Below are 21,473 nucleotides of genomic sequence, written 5' to 3' on the forward strand. Positions count from 1 at the left end.
AATTTATTTAGAAGAGAAAACAAAGGTGAACAGTACAATTATTACCCAAACTGTCCATTCTAAACATCCAACACAGTTAACAGGCCAATGTACTGGTTCAAACTTGACCTACCATGCTTACTGTAGTTTTGCACAGTTTCCTGTGCAATGAGGGATAACCTCGCCTCTAAATAACGTTGTTTAGATAATCTGGCTAAGCTGTTCGCTTGTTTGCAACCTGTCTGATCGCCTGACTGCTCAAGTTTCCTGCCCCATCTGACTTTGTTGTAGAGATGTTGTCATGTTCCCAGATCTCAGAAATTACTTTGGTGAGTACAATGTTATCATAACTGGTAGAAATAATGACCAAAACTACAAAAGTAAGACACAAACTGTAATAAACTGGAATTATCCTTTAATGCTCACTTCTGATTCATTGTCATGATGCCATTTTTTTCTGTTAGGCTGTTCACTATGAAATAGCAATGAGATGCAAATAAACAAATCAAATGGAGGCCACTTAGACTAATGGCATTGTGCATGATGCAAGTTGTGTGCTGTTTAAAGTGCAGTGGATGCCAGATATGAATATTCATGAAAGTGCAATAAAGATAGCGAAGAGGTGAAAGAGATATTTTTTTATTGCCTTCTTTTGGTGGCTACTCCTAGGCAGAGAAATGTTGAGATGTGAGACTGTAATGTTAGGAGATCGCTCAGAAAAAAATATCTAGAATTTCAGGATGTTGAGGGCAACTTTTAATATCTCTGTCAGAAACTTTCCATAATTACTCAAAAAAAAAACACTTACCTGAAGCAACCCATAACCCTGTGAACGAACATGGGAGTAGGGTTGTATTAACTGGCAACGGGGGCGGATTACAGCATAATTCTGATATGACTGTAGCATTGCCAAAAGTCAGATAAATTAAGCTTCAGATATAGGATGATGACTTGTCAGATTCAATATTTTTTTCTTAAAAACTGCCTTAAAAACCTGATCTTCAATAAGGAAAACAACAAGAAAAAATACTGAAAGGATTTGATAGGTTTTGGCTTTTTTCTTAAATGCAATCTTAGCATATCCCATGTCACTATCCTTGTGGTACAGTACCACTGAACACCTTGTTTCTATCTATTCAAGCCGCACTTGTGCATTTATATTTTTTCCTCATTTGACAGAGCCCTTCCTCATTCGATCTGGAATATTGCCTTCGTTATCAACCTCTACTATGATACGATGTGAATAAATCTTGTAAATTCAGTTTGAAGTGGTTTTTCCCTGCTTAACTTGACAAGGTTAATTTCAAGATGTGAGCCATGCTCTTCCCCACACTCAAGATTATTTCAAAGCCCTGATTTTCACGTGCCAATCTTGAATAATCTGAATATTACAGCTTTCTGGTGTTAGGTTTGTGTAAATGGCCACATGGTGAAGGATTTGCATAATTAGGTGCTGTGGGACGTAGAGGCATATTTTAATCTTTTGTATCATCTAAGCAGCAGGCTATTATCCAGTCCGTGACACTGTCCTTCATACCCTCCTCCTCAGGTACCTACTTCACGCATGAAGCCAAAGGAGCAGATGATGCAGCGGACGCGGATACAGCCATTATCAATGCAGAGGGGGGCCACACCAACTCGGACGAAAAGAAAGAGTACTACATCTAATCAAAACAGGACCCCTCACTCTAGTGTCCTCTTTGGGACACTAAGCTGTTTTTGGGGCAGAGGGAGAGGGGGGTTTGATGGAGGGATTTTAGTTGGTTCAGGATCACTTTTAGTGAGAGTAGAGGGGTCAAGGAGTAGAAGAGAGATGGGGTTTTAAAGAAAGGCCTGGTTTTAAGCCGTTGTTTAGTCTAGTCTGCAGATGTAGATGGAATGTTTTGTGTGTAAAAAAATTTAAAAATCAAAAAAGGACAAAAAATGGGAGGGTTTGGGTTTTCGGTAAACTGAGAAGGGGTTGGGGGTGGGAAGGTGCGCCAGACGTTGCCAGAAATCACTGTAGAGAGCTTCACCATTCGACACCTCCCTAACTGCTGGTACGAATTTTATTTAGTTCAACCATTTGCAGAAAATTCTGTGCCTTGTTCTATCCATACTTTGGATTTGTGTTGATCCTCATTTGCATAACCTTGTTGCTCCCCTTTTCCTGTTTCATCTTTCACACTCATAATTATCAATGTGCTGTTGGCTTTTGTATGAGGGTAAAATTACACAGCCACTTTATTCATTTCCCTAAATGTGTCTGCGCACACGCATCCTCTCCTGCATAACAAAAACTCTTTCCAGTATACTGTGATTTGTCTCAAGCCATTACTTCCCTCTCTTTTGACAGCTCCAAAAATGCATGGAATGCTTTACATATCATTGTATAAAGGACATAAATGAGAAACAGGTTTGATGTACTGTATATGCCCTCCCTGCCCCCTCCTGAACACAACCACATTCAAAACATAATCAAAAAGAAGACAGCAAAGGATAATAAAAATTTTTTTATTGGGCCAATTCAGTTAATTCATGTTTTGCAAACTCAGTATGTTTTTCAGAGCAGATATACTACTGCCTCTCAAACAATTACCTTTCTTAGTAAAGAGAAGTAGTACATTATTTTTCCTTACTGCGCTGCTATTTCATTATTTTGATTTCTTTCTCTGTTCAGTACCATTTTTCTTCTGTTTGGCTGAATGGAAGCCCTGTTTTCCCACCAGCTTTTATTGAGTTGTAAATATGAGATTCAATTGCTTTCCATCTGCTCTCACTCTACAATAGTTTTTCCTACAAATGGGAAAGTAGGAAAATATAAATTGTTTAAAAAAAACATTTTTTGGCAGACTCATTCAAGATGCCTCAGTAATAAAAGGCTGTTGAAAAAACATTTGGTATTAATATTAACCAACCAGCAGCCAAAAGATGCTGGTGTACTGTACATAACTTTACCAAAAAGAGAAACCTTAACTAAGCTCCAAACTGAAACGCATTCAAATTTATTTTAGAAATAAGTAAGCTGCACAAAAAAAAAGGTCATGGCAGTCCAGGTCCTCCCATCAGCGGGTTCATGTTATCTCATATACACACAATCCAATGTAAATCAAGCCAATGAAATCACAGATGTATTGTACACTAATCCTTACTAAGAAATATTTTTTACAACTAGAATTACAATGGAGTACCTTTGTGGATTTTATTGTATCACGTTCATTGTGAGTTTTGTCAAAATGTAAAACAAGCAAATGGTGGGGAAAGTAAATGTCTTCAAACTGAAATACTCTGAGAGACAAGCCAGACTTTCCACTTCCATCACACCTTCTAAATATATATTTTGCTTTGATGCAGCAGCTTGAGTGCTTAAACATTTGATCATTTTTTTGCATGTATGTACCTGCTAAAACACATTCCTTTTGCTTTGTTATCTTGCTTTATGTGTCCCCTGCCAAAACTGAATGAGGATCTGTTTTGCTGTGCCAGCTGGAGAGCAGAATGCCAAAAGTAATTAATTGTTTGTAACTGAACTTAATACACATGTTGTGCTCCGTGGTGGTAATCCCATGGGTTGCATTAATGCCCTGGCTTCTTAACATGGCAATGAGGGTATATTCATGGCATTGTTTGTCATTATTATGTGTTCACACAGCAAGCAGCTCACCCAATGAATCCTTGCTCTATGTGACAGCTGTGGGTGGATTGAGGTGGAGGTCTAGGTTGCAGTGTACACCTTCAAAGTTTCAAACAGGCAAAGCATTATTATTTCATGGCTTTCTGTGTTGTGATATCACATCATTTCGAACATTTTATCAACACAAATGAAATAAACTTATCATCAACTCCCAACAGTGGCTGCAACCATTCCTCAAGTATTATTTTTTGTGGCACTTATTCCTGTGGTTTTTCAAATTAAAGTTGTTGTGAAGTTGAAAAGCTAGAGTCAATTTTACAAACATAAACCAAACCAAATCAAATCAGTAGAGAAAAACATAGCCTTTTCTCTACTGATTTGATTTTACACATTTTATTGCAGTGCAATGCTTGCTTGTTTTTAATATAATACATCATGATGTAACAAAAAAAAAATTTAGATTATGATTTAGAAAATTAAAATTTAGAAAATTTTACATCAATAACAGTGAGTTTTAGGAATATGAAACATTCCATATCAAAAGTAGATAGGTGTCATTTAGTGTATTGACACTGTTCACATTGTGTATTAATGAGCAAAAAGGCGTAAGAATGATTTTTTTCATTGTGGGTGTCCAAACTTAGTCATCATGATTATTTTTAGAATTGTATTGTAACTTTGGTGTTAAGTTCTACAGGTAGAGCTACTTTCAAAAAATGTGCTTTTTTTAATGGTGACTTACCATGAAGTTAAGTACAACTTAATTAAACACAAGCAAAGGAAGAAATACATTTGCCAATTTCACAACATCTGCACCTGTACATGGTCTTTTTTGTGTTGTCATATTGGTGAATGTGCTTCTTAATGTACTTTTTGTGTTTTAGTTGTTTGATGTGCTTTTGAGTTGTCAGAGTAATAAAGATATTTTCTTCATTTTCTTATGTTTTGACTATTTGCATGTGTTTTTTTAAGTTGCACTGCGTTGAGCTCTCTTCGGCACTGTACCTTTTGCTCTAACAGTAACCTCAGAGTCTTTTGGTTTTCCATGATGCTTAAATTGTTAAATCAGAAATACCAATATATGATATATATCAATATCAGTCATATCCAATGATGAAACTCACTTGTAATGAAAATGTCACTAGGTCAGGATACTCTGGAAAATGAATGGATTCTTTGGGACTTAATGGTGTTGCTTGCTGTGTGGATACTCATCCAAGATTCAATACTTTGTTGTCATGTTAACCCATTTGATTGGAATTTGTCAATGTGCAGCTCGGATTGCGACACATTAACAGTGTGATAGCTTTAATATATTATAGTCATGCATGAAGACAGCATTCAGTCTTTCCATATTGAGAATGGGGTTTTGGGTTCGTCCAAAGGCAGTTGAGAAGGTTCTTGTGAAGTGCATTACGCAAATTTCACCTTCCTGAGCATAACACATCTGTGCATTTTTAAAGTCGTTAAATATTTTTTTCTGCAGTTTTAGAAGACAGCACGTTGGCTGGGTGGGAGCTGTGGACATATTTTTAGCTTTTCCATTGGATGTGGCAGTTGTAGATGGGGGCTACAGGAGTGACAGACAAAGATCAAAGATGCTGTGTCCAACTCTCTCCAACTGTTTCTTCTTCTGTGAAAACTTGATTTAATTTAAAAGTTCTGTTCTCACAAAGGAATTACCACTAAGTTAACACTGTATGCTGATGACACTGTTTTGTGTTTGTTACATGGGTAGGTGGGGGTGGGGAAGGGTTCTGATTAGGTTAGATGTTTTACGGTCTGGTGTCTGATAAAATTATTAACTGACTTGTTATTGTTGCTTTATGAATCACAGGGCAGATGTCACTTCATCTGTAAGACTGAGATTGTGTGATTTGTATTTTACAGTGAGCACTATTTCGCTTCAGTGACATGTGGCAGCTTCATTAAATGCCAATAAAGGAATAGAACTGAATATTGTCTTCTCCCTTAAGGCTGATGCATTAATTTTTTATTTGTGAATATTATACCTTTTGTGGATTGGGACAGCAGGAGTGTTTCTCCAAATGTTGTTTTTACAATAAGAGTTTTCCTCTCCCAAAGTTCCAATATAAGGAGTAACATGAACAAAACAACATGAAATAAAAATATATTTGATAGGTTTAAATATTCAGAAATGGTGAAGATTCCATTTGAAGTAAATAGCAGGATGATATTTTAGGTTATTGTATATGTCATTATATTTTCTATTAAATGCCCAGTAAAGTAAAAAATTGACTTTTGTCTTACAGTGTAACTGATGTAGTTTTCTCCACATTAAATTCTTTTGATAATGTCCTGTCTCTGGTTCATACGTTGATAACCGATGTGACTGCATCTCAGGTAGAATGCAAAGTCTAGGCCCCACCTATCAATGACATAAAAGCAAGTAAAATGTATCCTCATCGAATCAAGTGCAACACGTTATTTTAGATCCAAGAGGCAAAATTGGTGATATTTTTGCATATATGTTGTACATGTTTTCTGTATTTTTCTTAATAGTTGGTGCACTGTAAAAGATGTGATAAGTATTGCTTTGTGTTGACATAGGTCATAAAGAGTACACTGTTTATTGGAATGAAGCAGGATCAGAAACTTGTTGTGGCTGTACTGCTGTCACTTTCAACGCACCACCACCTTTGGAAGCTTGTTTGATTCTCGAAAAGTTTTAATTGTTTCACCAGTCATTGTTTTTAGATTGATTCTTTTTGTCTCTCTGCTGTTCTTGGAAAATGTTCATGTGTATTAATGGAGAAAAGGAGTTCCACATTCCCATACACATTTTGTATTGGTTCATAAATAGACATTTTTACAAAACAATGAAGAGTTCTTGTCTTAATAAAAAAGAAAAGATATTAATGTCCAAAATAATCAGTGTTGGTATTATTTTTTTACTCTAAATGTTAATATATTAAGGTGATGCACCACATCTAAATGGGAAAATGTGGACTAATATGGACACACAGCAACACATATTATTATAGTATTATTTATTTTTCATCTTCAGTAACCATTTGCAGATGATGAAGCCTGACTGCATTGACCTGTTTCATTCTGATTGCCTAAACAGTTGATTCACAGATAGAAAAATACTTTTAATTAAATATTTGCAGAATTTGCAAAGTATATGGTCAAAATGTCAAATGATAGAAAGAAATTTTTACACCCATCCATCCACCCCAGCATCCTCTCTAACTTTTCACTGCTAAAATCACTACTAACTACTTCCTGCTTTGACACAAAATGTCGATAGTGGTTATTTTAAGCTATTTTAAGAATAACATTTTTCTGGACGGGATAGTCTCTTGAGACTGCCTCCCCGTACAATGAACCTTTTTACTAGAATGGAGTGTGACGTAAGAGATACAAATTTTGCTGAGGCTTTAAAGTTTTACTTAGTGATATTTAAAATAATACTTTTTACTGTAGTTTCAGTCAACCAGCTCTCATAGTAGATTGTTATGTAAAGAGATGACATTTGGCGTTCAGGCTCTGACTTCATCACTTATCACAATGAACACCAAGCTCTGCACAGCAGGGATTGGGGAGTGACGATAACAACTTCTCGTCCTTGGGGGATACAGACTGAGGTTGTGTTTATGAAATGCTTTATGGACAGCAGCAGCAAGTGATTGCACCTGTTGCAGCATAGCGTTCAGGTGAGCAGCGTGGCAGCAGGCAGGGCAGCAAAAGAGATCACTGACAGCTTAAGTACACCACCATAATTCAAAGGGGATATTGGATATACTGTAGGTTGTATAATGAATATTCCCTTACAGTAATAGTAGAGCGACTTTACACTTTACTCTTGTTTTGAAATGCCTCACAAATACACCGTTGTCTTCACAGGTTCAATGAACTTTACGTTGCTGAATATCATGAGTGTATTTAGATTGAGACAAGGAGACAAAGAAATGTCAGCAGAGAAACAAGATTGGTATAAATATCCACTTCCACTTATTCTTTAGTGATGTTGAAAGCTCTTTTTAGTCTGAAGTGAACCTTGGCAGGCGCAGATGTCATGAAATCTTTATCATATGCATAAACCAGTGTGAACATGTAGAATAAAATGAGCGCTCCTAATTGAAACCTTGAATATATTCGACAAGATTTATACTCTGAAAATCAATCTCAGCTTCCCTGCATAATAAGTGCAGTGAACCTTTTTAACTAACATCTTAAATAAATGGAGATAGTGTTATTGATTCCAACAAAGTAGGTGGAATTGACATGAGGCAAACTATCTGTCATTGAAAAATGTATTTCTCCATTCATATTTAATGTTCATGAGTCAGGCTTTACTTTAGACATTACCACACCTATAATATTCAGTATTCAGTAGATGACTTGAGTAGAGGAAGATATTATCTTTTTAATTACATTTTCACCCCAGGCTCTCATTATACTTCAAGTGCTGTACATAATGAGCCAACATCTTAAATAAGTAAAGGTGATACTGCTATTGATTAGAACACGAAGACCAGAGGCAAGCTATCAGTCATAGAAAATGTACTTCTGAGTTCACGTTTAATGTGTGTGCCAGTTGGTCTCTTATAGACTCATTGCTCAATATCCTCAAATAACTTAAATAGAAAGGAATCCTATTCATTACACTTTAACTGAGTCTATAACAGCAAATGGCTGCACTTAACAAAGCCATAGTATAATCATTTTGCTGTATATGTCCTTGGTGATGGTGTTTTGTCTACATTTATTTAAAAGGTCAGTGATGCAGTCTTGTCTTTATGTGTTAACCTTGCAAGCTCAAAAGGTTAAAGCTGCAATATCCTGAGATGAATAATATATTATTTTTCCATTATATGTGCACAGCAACCACATTATTATTTGACTTAGTGGCCAGCCAGTTTTCGATCCTGTTCTAATGAACTCTGTTTAAAAGTGTCCTTGTTGCCACTTACATATTGTACAGGGATTGGCTATTTAGCACCTATTCAGAGGCCATTCAGATTAGGAGGCCATGAAGAGGCTCTGCAAAGCAAACCTTTACAACCTGATGTCAACAGGTGTACCAGAAGTGATTATGAATGATTTATTGATTGTGCGATTGTAAGGGGCAGGAAAGAGCAGACCCATAAACTCTCGTGGTAATGGCGACTCTTAAGGGCACTCAGAAAATCAGGCTACCTGTAATGTCTCACAACAATTAAGCTAATTGCCGTTGCTCTGCAATCAGACCAAGGTCCCCATTATGCAGTTATAGTCTATATATAATATTTTCATACAATCATTAAATACAAAGTAACTAATTAAGAATTACATGTATCTGCATTCAACCCCGTCTCCTAGAAATCACATTCATACACTACTAATATGTTTTGCCAGTTATGTTGTGAGGAATTGTAACTTGGCAGGACTTTGATTCTGAGTCTTCTGACTTTGTTTAAGTATAGGGAAAGATCATGGTTTTGGATAAATATTAACAAAGTAAACGCATCCTCTCTCATGCTCCAAGTCACTTTTGACTTTTTCAATACTGAACCAAGACTATGATCTTTGCCTAACCTCAACCAAGTGCTGGGTGCCTAAATATAACCACAAAAAAGTGCTTGCTCATGGTTCGGTTGCTTCAAGTGGATATTCTTGGAAAATGAATAAAATACATTGTTGGTAAACATTTTGCAGATACATTCCATATCAACAATTTGCAACTTGGCATAAACATTAAGTAACGTGTCCGTATTTATGGTAATAGAAAACGTAATCTGGGCGGCATTAGATCCCCTACAAAATCTATTTGCTGTTGCAAATTAGTAGTATATCATCGTAATTTCTTGGAGACAGGGTTGCAGTATTTGGTGGTTTAACATAACATTGGACTAAGGCATGTTTAAAAGAAAAACTATATGAAAAGAAATAGTTTCATGTACAGATATTGCAATACACAAACAGAATATTGCTAAAATCTACTGCTCTGTTCAGTGACAATGGTGATTCAGTATGGTCGGTTCAGTTTAAAGATTCATTGTTGATTTGTCTGACATGTACTGAACACCTCTAGTTGGGAAACACATTGATCCACGTGGAGGAGTAGATAAAAGAAGCCTGTCAATGTTTATTTGGTCACAGGTCTGACAAATGACTGAATGTATCAATCTCAGTTAAATTGCAACTGCTACTGAACTGTGCCAGTAGTGGTTGCTACTAGCAACACAATGTTTAACTGAAACTAAGTGCTAGTAGCATAATAGCATTTCTACATGCTTATGGATAGATCATGTAAAGCTGCATCTGCAAAGTTGTTACACTTTATTCTTGTTAGTATGCAATTAAAATACCATCGACCAACCACGTAATATGAACATGCCTTTATTATGTAGTGTAGTCTTTTTTTAGTCACGTTTAGTAATTTTATTATTGGTATAGTAGTTTCAGTCTAGTTTTTGTCTACAAAAATGTGAGATGTTTTGGTCTAGCTTTCGTCAGTAGATTTTTGTCTCGTTTTTGTGGTTCATATTCAATCTTTTTGTCTTTTAAGCGTTCTGAGGCTCGTCACCATCTTAGATGTGTACAGCCATCACCATGGTTAAAAGTATTCTCATCTATCACAAGGTTAGCAGAAAAGGTGCTGTTTATATCAAAGTGTAATGGTTTACAGTCTGGTCAAGCTCCATACTTAATGCAGAGACATGAGTATGTTGTCAATCCTCTGATCTAACTTGTTGCAAAAAAGTGAACAAGCGTAAGCGTATCCTTGAAAGATACAGTGTGTAAAATTAAGGAGGAGCTATTGGCAGAAATGGAATATAATATTTATAAGTATGTTTTCATTTGTGTATAATCACCTGAAAATAAGACCATAGTTTCTCCTACATGCTCGGAAGGGGAGGGTGATCAGAATCAGAATCACAATCAGAAATACTTTATTGATCCCCGAGGGTAAACTCTTTTGTTACAAAAAAGGGGTGAGGCGAGTGGTATTCAAATGGTTGCAATCTGCAATTTCACTGCTAGATGCCACTAAATCCTACACACTGGCCTGTTGCTCTTGCTGGTTCTTGTTTTTTTATCTTAAATCCATTGGTCTGAATATTTTCCCCTTTTGCCACCATTACTGAAAAAAAACCCACTCACTTTTGATATCAGACATTGTTTCAATGCAATACCTTTTTTGTCACAAAGGTGCATATTTTAAGTTAAAACATAGCTTCCATTCAGCCACGACTCCCTCGTCTTTGAGTTGTTGTCATTGTTATTTGTGAAATCATAGCCACTTTCCAGTTAAAACAGCACCTAGACATTTGTTTGTTTCACTTCAGCAGAAAATTGCTCTGTGCTATTCAGCATTTGTTATGATTGTTTTGTTTTCAACTGCAATTTGTGCTCAGTGGGTCATTTTGACATGTTTTATGTTTATTTTATATGATTATACTTTGCAACAAAAACTCTGAGTGGGGGCCGAGGTTTACTTTGGTTTTCTTGATAAAAGGTACTATGAGTCTGATTGTGAATGAAGGGAAGTTGTGGCTGTCTTGAACTTATTCACTTCACTTACTTATCATATTGGATGTACCTATTTTAGTCACCTAGTTTGTGTGATGTAATGTAATGTGAGTCAAGGGTAGCATGGTTTGGTTATATACTGTCATAAACAAACCTATACATAACACATTTTCCCAAATATTCACAAAACATAAAAGAAGAAAACAAAAACAGGCGACACAGATTCAATCCAACATGGGACCTGGACATGCAAAGACAAACAAGACAACAAGAGTTTGCAGCCACGATAGCAGCTCTGTGAGCTAAATGCTAATATCAACATCCAAACATGCTCACAATGACAAAGCTAACAGCAGGTTACCATGTTAACCATCTTAGTTTAGTGTAATAGCATGCTAACATTTGCTAATTTGAACAAAACACAAAGTACAGCTAAGGCTGATGGGAATGTCATTAGTTTTGCAGGTATTTTGTAAATTAAAGTTTTGACCTGATGATTGCGCTAGATGAAAAGTTAAGGGGTCATCAATGTTTTTGCAATTCATCATGAGGGGAACAGGAATGTTTGTACCGAATTTCATGGCAATCCAATATTTTGTGAGACATTTCACTGAAAACCACAAATGCCAACCTGCTGCTGGCACTAAAGAAAAAGTCAGGGGATCACCAAAGTCTTTTTTACTGTCCAGAATCTATGAACAACACAAATCACAGCACAAAATTTTGCAGCAATCCATCTTGTAGAAGTTGAGATATTTCACAGGATAAGTGAAAACTTTGACATGCTAGTGGCACTAGATGAAAAGTCAAGGAATCACCAAAGTTAGTAGGATTCATCCTCTGGGGATCATGAATGTCAAAATGTACAAAATGTCATGGCAATCCATCCAAAAGTTGTTGAGATATTTCAGTCTGGACCAAAGTGGTGGACGGATCAACTGACATTACCATCTAAAACAGGTAACTTTCAATAAATGTGATCTAACAATATTTACAAATGTCAATTAGGTTAGATTTCGCTTGTACAATTACATGGCATGGACTTTCCTGGGTTTGCCCCCCCCCCCCATCCTGACCTGGTGATTGATTTGGTCTGGTGTGATGTCATTTCCTCACTGTCTGCAGTTTCTTGCTACTCCTGTTGGCTGATGCGGTTCACTGCAGGTTCATTAGGCTCTTCTCATTTCTCTATTTTGTGCCACCTCATCTCCTCTGTCCTCTGTCCTCCTGTCTGGAAATCGTTCTCAGAGCTACATCTTGAAGGATGTCTCAATTCCTAAAATTCATCTCGAGGAGAGAGGAGGGTTGCCGGAAGAGCTATGAGCGTGGATCCACAGGTGTTTTCTTTGTGGAAGTCTTCGGCACCCGTGATGTATAAAAGATGCGTGACAATGGAGAGATGATGCCGCTGTGCCACACGTTAATTGATGTCGCTTTAAATTGACGGCTCCAAAGCAAGGATCTCAGGTGGGAGGGACTAAGACACAAGGAGAGGACGTGAGGAAAGGAATCAAGGATGTGCAAACTGAGAAATGAGTAGAAGGGATTGTCTCCATGAGGTGTCTCCATGAGGTGCAGTGGAGAGTTTGTCCTCCTCTGTCTTGATCAGGTAAGATCGTGTGTACTGGTGATGGCAGCAGGTTTAAGGAGTCTAATGAAGATGTGGAGGTGGACAGCATCTCCTGATTTTAGTGCTGACGGATGTTTGCTTTCTGTTTGTGGTTATTAGGATGGATCTGGACCTCATGAGAAGCTGGGTTGGGCTCTTTAGTCCATTAACACATGTGTTTTACTACTGTAGCTGGCTCAAGTAAGGGTTAATTCTTCAGCTATGAAATTTTCCAACGCTGACTGAGCTGTCTTGACTGTTCTCTCAGGCAGTCCATTGCTCGTTGGGCAGTGAGTGCCTGAGATGACATAGTTAAAGCACCAAGATTTAATAATAGCTTTGAAATCGCTGTTGCAAGTGAAAGTAATTATTGAGATCCAGGGACACATTTCTACAATAAAATCCCACGGAGCAAGAAGCACAAGCCGTCAGATGATCTGAAGGGTTATAAACAAGCCAACAGGTTATCAGATTATCTAAACCACTTTATCTGGAGGTGAAACCGAAATTGAACGCACCCAAATTTTCGGCAATAATCCCCCATTCCACAGGAAAACAGGGTGCACACAACTACAGTAAGTGTGTTCAAACTCACCAGGAAGTTGGTCTGTAAACTCTGATGGATGTTTACAGCGGACAGTTTGGGTCTTAATTTTGCTGTTTGCCTTTGTTTTATCTTCAAAATACATTCGCCTAACCTGGTGGATTGTTTAATACCTGTCTAATTGTCTCACTGTTGCCAAGTTGGACCTATTTTTAGTGATGTAGCTGTATAGTGAGATCTCAGCAATTAACTTCCATTTCATTCTTGTCATTACTGATAGAAGTGACACCTATGAAGATATGATCCAAGTGTTAATAAACCAGGGTTTTCCTATAAAAGCTTGGCAACTTTACACTAGATTTAGAAACTATTTAGACCTTATTCATTATTTTGTTTCTCAAAATTGATTTCTAAAGTATTTGGTTACAAATGGCTTGGCTGAGATTTGCTTGTCAAATCTAAAGACGCCTGGATTACAGCGGTTCACCCCTTCCTTCCTTCACTAAATATTAGAGAGTAACTACCATATGGGCATGAACACCTGTACAATGCTGTTGAATATAACAGCTCTGCAACAATTATCAAATTTTATTAACACTGTCAGAAACATGTATTTTTTATGCTGGAATTAGTGGTGCTGTTGTATTGTATTGTATTACTGAATTGCAAGGTGCATGCAATGTCTTCTCCCTGTTTTACATATGGGGAGTGTGGGTGTACAATTGAATGCAATTACTTTGTGTGTTGTGTTAGATTGTACATGTGCTCACATCCCTGAAGGTCTAAATAAAGCTAAAGGGTCTTGGTCACTGGTCATTAGGGTAGACATGAGGCTGTAGTTAATCTTTACCTTCTCAGTGTTTGAGTTGCCTTCATGGCATTCAAGTTTAACCCATGGGTTTCTTTGCCTTTGGGTTTAATATATCTTTGTGCCTGTCAATGGCACGGCTATAAATGATACGGTCCCAGAGGCCGTGAAGAACCTTGTCCCTCCTCACAGGAAATTCTGTGAAAGTCTGTTTTTGCTCCATAAAGACCGTTACTGATATGGGCCATGGGTGGTATGACCAAACCAACCAGTCATGTTAAGAGGGCCTTTTTGTTGCTGTAGGGTACGGAGGGTAAGCCCCAAGGCCATGCCCGTCTGTCCGTCCTGGGAGAGAAATCCCTCCTATGTTGCTCTTACTAAGGTTTCTTCCATTTTTTCCCCGTTTGAAGGTTTTTTGGGGGGGGGTGTTTTCCTCATTCGAATCGAGGGTCTAAGTACAGAGGGTGTCAAATACTTTACAGATTGAAAGTTAAAGCTCCTTGAGGCAAATTGTGATTTGTGATATTGGGCTATATAAAATAAAATTGACTTGACTTGAAATGCTTGTGATGTTAGGATAAGGGACCTGTAGACTCTCAACTTCAGGTCAAACTTAACCTTGACTCCAAGAGCAAGTCAGTTATCAGCAAGTTGTCCTGGGGGCTGATAGCTTGGTGAAAGAAAGTTGGCTGCTCTATCTGAGCTAATCTGCTGTCCACATTAATTGAAGAGGAATCTTATTTTAGCAGATGGATTTCCACACATTAGCATGATTAGCCAAATGGGTTCTGGACAACAGCAACACCATGACTGCCCTTTTGTTGACCCACTCAGATGCTGATGCACAAATCCATATTTGATTTAGTTCTATAATATGGATGTATGATATTTTTCTTTTTTTATTGTGCCTTAATACTTCTTTTCAATTTATTAGGAGTTTCTCTTTGCCCCTTAATTGCTGTTGTTCCAGAGTAAAGCTCATTTTGTTTTGCTTTGCTTTTTTGCCCTCCAGAAATATTGGCATTGTGCCAACCAACTAAACAACTAAAAATGTAAATAATCCAAGTAATAATATGCTGTAAAGATATAATATATAATGTACGTTATTTTAATTAAAAGCAAATGCTGAGCTGTTTATCTTCCTATAAGTGATTTTAAATAATGCATGTCATTATTGAGGGTGGCTCTCGTTTTTCATTTTGAACAGGTTTTTTTTGTATGCACACTCTAGATCATTCCTGTTTTGCAATGATTTCTGCTACAGATCAAATTGTATGCGTGTTCTAACATAAGGGAAAATTCAGAAATAATTTTCAAGATTCATAGATGTTTCTATTAGTCCACATCAGTTTAAAACTGGTTTATATTCATCTTGCAGAGCTCTTATTGACCTTTTTTATTGATAGGACTGGAAATTTCAAGTAACAACCTCAGAGAATTGGACTAATCAAATATTGTGTTAGTGTTTAAATACAAGGTGCCTGTGCATGTCATTCTGTCTTTCTTCACTGTACGTTATCTGATGAAGCAAAAAAAGAAAATGGGTTTTAGATTGTAGCATTTGCGTACAGAATTGGATTTTTTGTTTTGTACAGCAGTCTTATCTTTGTGAAATGCAAATTTTGTTTAAATGTTGCAGCCCTACTTCTGCCTGTTAGACCTCCATCAAAAGCGACTCTCCCTCTGTGACACACTGCATATGAGCTCTGAAAGGTGCGAGAATGACTTCTTGTGGCCAAATTAGGAAGTGCTCAATAATGGCTTGTCAGTGGCTGCTCCTACACACATAAAATACTGTATTTATAGAGGCATGGTGACAAAAATATTGAATTATATGGTGTGAGTGACAAATTGAGGGAGAATTATACTGTATGACTATCTACTACTGCTGTCTTCAGTTTTCCCTTTAGAATGCATGCCTACTCTGAATTCAATGAAACCTCCAACCAGAAGGTAATGTATTGATTGGCACGTGTTTAAATGCCAAATTCAGCACTGAAAGTTTCTTTTGTTTAATCATCATGTGATTGATGGCTTTTACCAACACCACTCAAAAAGCAGAACCTCTATAAGATAATTACCTGCTCTGCAAATTATTGTAATTTGAGTTGAACATCACTAATTGGTGTCACTAACTGTAAAGATTTCCAGTAGCCCTAGTGTAATTAACCATTTTGAATGATCTAGCTTTTTATTGACATTTAGCACAATACATGAGAATCCTGAATATCAACCTAATGGATCTTATTAGCCATGTCCTCTAGACCAAGGTGAATTAATCAAAGCAGACTTGATTTATATACCCCACCCCTTCCTTTCTTCTTCCACCTCGCTTCCTCTCTCTCTGTGTTTCTTGTGCTCTCTCACACTGAGGCAGCTGGGGATTCATTTGTCTTGCTGATTAATGATGAGAACCATATCCTCCACAACACCAGTAAATTAAAAGAGATTGGGGACAGAGAGAAAGAACATCAAGGTCCATTCATCCCAATCAAATTTCACAGTAGGTCCAATTCATCCTAAGCTTTATTTGTATTGTCTGCTATACAAACACAAAAAACACCAGTCATTTACTTTCTCCTCCCAGACCCTCTCTGGCAGTCTGGGGATTACAACTGGCAACTTTCCAGATTCACACTCATTTTTTCAGCCTTCAGCATACAACCATACCCATTGCTTCACTGCTATGAAAGCAGCATGTCTGTTTCAGATTGCAATTGTTCATCAGCAGCAGCTACGGCTTGCTGTTAGCACTGTTGCCTCTATGTGTACAGTCTTTATGTTCTCCCAGTGTTTGTTTTTGGTGTCCTCCCAGTCTAAAGAAATACATTTTTTTCATTCTGCCCTGTCTCCACACTATACAGAATGGACAATTTAAGCACAAGCTGCTTACTGTACACTATTTATTAAATCCAACACTTTAGCCAGCTACTCCTCACAAGTGTCTCACTCTAAAACATCTGTGTGGAAACGAGCACCACATAACAATACTACTGTTACATATTTAAGGTAATGTACAGTAAGGACATTGGAGACTCTAGGTAGGTTAGTGTTGTGTATATGATGTAGACCTACTGTATGTATGGAGTCTGTGATGCAATACGGTATATCGTACTCAATGCTGTAGTGTGGTGTATGCTATGCTGTGTAAAGCTCTAAAGGGTTACCACCTGACTAGAAGAATGAATCCTTATACATGATGTAACAGACTTTAAACAAAACTAAAAATCTACAGCCATGTTAGCAGCTCTGCGAGACTGTGATCAGGCACGGCAATGCTTTTAGCTCAACGCTAATGTCAGCACGCTAACATGCTCACAATGACTATGTTAACATGCTGATGTTTAGCAGGTAATTATTAACCTACCATAGATGCCATCTTAGTTTAGAGTGTTAGCATGCTAACATTAGCTAACAAAATACAAGTGTATGCCTAGTGATCCATAACATCATTTCTGTAACATGTTTCAGCTGTTTATATCACTCTCAATGTTTTTCTAGGCAGCTTTAATATCCTTTCCTTCCCTGCTGTCTCATAGTAGTTGTTGTATCAAACTATTACCTCACATTAGGAATCAATAACCTTTCATATTATGCATTTGTTGGAAGTACTGACTGCTCGACTCTCAGCAGGACCATGCAGCGTGTGGACTGGATTTGTACATTGTTCAGGGACTCAATCAGGCCCTACATTTTTCATTTATCCTCACAGCGTTTGGCAGCTTCCCAAAAGGCATAAAGTGACTGGCGTCTGCAGGAAATAGAGGGGAGTTCTGAGACTCACTCAGGACACATCTCTCTAATTATTGCTGCCTCTCTCTGCTGTTTTAAAATCAACTGTAGTTTCCATCTTTTTTCTGTGGTGCTTTCATTTATTCTCTCTGTTTTACCTGCCACTGCCTTTAAAGTCACTCGAGCCTCATCTTGGATCAAAAGATGAGTTACAAGGAGGAGCTGACAGTTTGAAAATGTGCACCTCTGCTGGGGCAGCAACAAGAATGAGCATTAGATGGTCTGTGAGGTTAGTAACCCACTGACATTCACCGATTCATTGATCTCTGTAAGAAATATGCAGTAATTAAGGAAGGCAGGGATGTGAAAAATATTAAATCAGCAGCAAACAGACTTAAAGAGCCTTGTAGAAAATATTTGTGTGTACTGTGGGTGTGTCAGTTAAATAAAACAAGAATCAACCTGAACATTTTGTCTTTCAGCTCCATCTGCATGACCGGAAGTTAGATTTGGCACCACTGAAGCAGCGTATGCTGATTGTGACAGACAAGTGCACTGATGCGAAAACTTTGCTCCTGGTTTAAGTGAAAGTGATCTTTTACACCAAGCAGCAGCTACCACAGCAGACTGGGGAAGACTGCAGTTCCTCTAATGACCACTAGATGCATGGTTTTATGAAATTTAAAATTTTGTTGAACAATTATGCTTTAACTGTTCCTTCAAATTAGTAATTTGTGTTTTTTATATGCTTACTTTGTTCCCTAAGTTCAGAAATACATACCCTTGTATTACTTAAATGATTTCCTTAAATTATTAAACTGCCCTTGTCTCAAGGACAACAAATGTATTCGCTAAGATATATCAAAGCTAATACAATTATTTGTTTATTGGCCAAAATCCCTGTGACTCATTCAAAGATCAAAATAAAACTGTATTAAATCATAAGCATAGCAGAGTGAGACTATTGAAAGGACAAGTTCAAATGTGGTAATGCTATTAATACATTTAATGGTATTAATTATAAATTCAGAATACATTAAAGGTAAAGGAAACTTGATTTAGAATCATGTGTTTTTTTCCATGATGATGGAAAAACTAACACCATAAATTGTTGTTTTTACATTTTTGTTTGTGTACGGAATAAATAAATGAGATACAGCTTGTTGATTGGTGAGCTTTGTTGCTAGGCCTATTCTTGAATTTCAGAGAGCCAGGCTAGCTGTTTTCCCCTGCTTCCTGTCTTAATGCTAAGCTAGACTTGTGTCCAGCTGTATACTGTGATTGGTATCGATCTTCTCATCTAAGGAATGTTCACTATTCCTTTAAGCTTTTGGTACTTTTGACTTAATAAGATCGTATGTTCATGTATGTGTTTGTTAAAGAGGGATTAGCACTGCCTCAAAGAGCAGAGCCTTTAATGCCAAATCGAACTGTATAACCATTTGCTATAAATGCTTCTTGACACAAGTGTCTGACTGAAAAACAATTAAGTAAGTTATACCTCAAAGCATTTAAAAGCAAGTAAAGCATTTCTAAACAAGACTAAGCCATGCTAGTGGCTCTGTGCGGCTATATGTGCTTTGATCTAAATACTCATGTCAGCATGCTCACGATGACAATGCTAACATGCTGATGTTAAGCAGGTATAATATTTACAATGTTCACCTTCTTAGTTTAGCATGTTAGTATGAACAAAATTAGCACAAAATACAGCTGAGGCTGATGGGAATGTCATTAGTTTTGCAGGTAATTGGTCACAAACAAAAGTATTGGACAAACTGAAATGATGATTTCACTAGAGAAAAGTCAGGGGGTCACCAAAGTCGGTAGGATTCATTCTCTGGGGATTATTTATGTCTGTGCCAAATGTCATGGCAATCCATCTAATAGTTATAGGCAATTTTCAGTCTGGACCAACCAACAGACAGACCAACAGACTGACATTGCCATCCACAGAGCCATGCCACTAGCATGGCTAAAAATGATGCTGATTCATTGTCTTCCAGAAACTTTAGATATTAGAAAGGCTAATACTCAGTGATACTAAAGGTTCGCTCTACAAATTCTCTACTTAATCTGTCTGTATTTGTCATATTATAATATCCATGACCCCCAAATTTTACACCTGAGAATGCAGTCACAGGTCAATCAGTAGAAAGAGCCACAAAACCTTTAGTTATTCTTTTCACCAAACAAAGCTGCTTGATACCAGGAATGTTGTAGTATTTCTTGTTGCTGCTTGACCTGTGACTGCATCATCAGAATTTAGAATTTGGGATGGTGGCAGTTTGAGTTTTGAATACAACAGTGCTTCCTTTTCAGTAATTTGTATACATCTCAGTTATAAACTCATAAATTCACTTGAAATCATTCAATGTGAAAACTGGATAAAAATTAATTCTCCATATTATCTTTCTTGCTTTTTTATCAATATTGCTGTCATTTAAATAAAATCATTTATTTGTTTTAGAAGTTCATACTTACAAACACTGTTTGTGCATTTCATTTGCATATCATTCTTCTAGCCACATTTTTATCCATTCAGCCAGTAAACAGCCCTTGAACTTAGCTGCCACCTTTTCAATGATTAAGCCAGTTCATTTATGGAGTACGCTGTTGAAGGATTTATCAGCAAAACATTCATTGTACTGCTTAACAAAGACACTTTTCAGTCATTTTTCTTTAGTGTTGGCCAGTTTGTCCTCTTATTGCTACTTTAGGACCCTTGCGCACCTCACCCTTTTATTGTTTGGATATTGATTTGACCTCTTCCAGCCCCTGCTTCTTTCTATTTCGTTTCTGTGAAAGTAATGTGCAAGATGACAAGGAGGACATTTTATTCAAGCAGCTGTAAATAAGAAGGCTGCCCTTTGAGTTGTGGCCCGAGGAAGTTCTTTTAGTGTGAAGGGCATCTCTGCTGCACTTCCTGCTAACCCGTGGTCTTTGTGAGAAGGAAACCCAGAGTCATAGTCCTACTCACATTTTGTGAATTCTTCCAGTTTGGTCATAGAGGATGCATTGACAGCCAAAGGGAGAACACATTACACCAAGAAATATATGTATTTATATGTAAAATATATGAAATATATGTACAGATTACACCTTCTAACTAGGAAGCAAAAAAACCCATCTTGTTTGTATGTTACTTACAGTAGTGCAGATGTATATATCCGATGTTTTGCAGATACATTCAACAGAGTGTACACCTACTCTCGATTATTTACACCTTACAGTGGCTTTTAAAAATTACGTTTGTGGAGCCAAATACTAGGGCATTAGATTTATGTGGTCTGCAGAGGTCTCGTGAATGTTACATAGTCAAAACTATGCATGCCAACCTCCTCCTCCTTACTTTGGTTAGTAGGACTTTGACTCACTTAGGGGACAGTAACACCATAGCAAACACTAGCTAACCTCACAATAGCATGTTAGTTGATTCACCTAATATTTGAGCCACTCAAAAGCCTCTGAGAGGTTTGGAAAAAAGCTAATTTAGCTGGTTTGATTTCTGTCAGTCATGACATACAGAGTCAAGAAAGCTACTGTACATGGATGGTGGTACATCTATTTTGGAAGGGGTTCACACCTCAAAACTGCCAACTTGCAGCCTGTTGCAGCTGAACATGAGTTAGTTCCGCAGATTGGTTGTTAAAGGTAGAATGAGTGAGATTTGTCGGTTGCTGTTTGGAAGGAAAGAGCAACTATG

At 37.3% G+C, this 21,473-nt stretch overlaps 1 protein-coding gene and 1 long non-coding RNA gene across 7 annotated transcripts in view; both read left to right on the forward strand.

Moving 5' to 3' along the window:
• The window catches only part of cadm1a (cell adhesion molecule 1a), a 368,288-nt gene extending 361,804 nt beyond the window's left edge, over window positions 1-6,484 (forward strand). For all 6 annotated transcript variants that reach the window (XM_044221784.1, XM_044221786.1, XM_044221788.1 and 3 more), the window contains one exon: window positions 1,529-6,484. In XM_044221784.1, coding sequence (XP_044077719.1) covers window positions 1,529-1,647 — 119 coding nt within the window. In that variant the 3' untranslated portion in view covers window positions 1,648-6,484. The remainder of the gene's footprint in view (window positions 1-1,528) is intronic.
• Window positions 6,485-11,481: 4,997 nt separating this feature from the next.
• LOC122888727 lies at window positions 11,482-18,925 on the forward strand. Its single transcript, XR_006380770.1, has 2 exons — window positions 11,482-12,683; window positions 12,804-18,925. It is a non-coding gene; the product is annotated as an uncharacterized LOC122888727 (long non-coding RNA).
• The last annotated feature ends 2,548 nt before the right edge of the window (window positions 18,926-21,473 follow it).

The sequence above is a fragment of the Siniperca chuatsi genome, linkage group LG14 (genome assembly GCF_020085105.1).
Source record: "Siniperca chuatsi isolate FFG_IHB_CAS linkage group LG14, ASM2008510v1, whole genome shotgun sequence".
NCBI lineage: Eukaryota > Metazoa > Chordata > Actinopteri > Centrarchiformes > Sinipercidae > Siniperca > Siniperca chuatsi.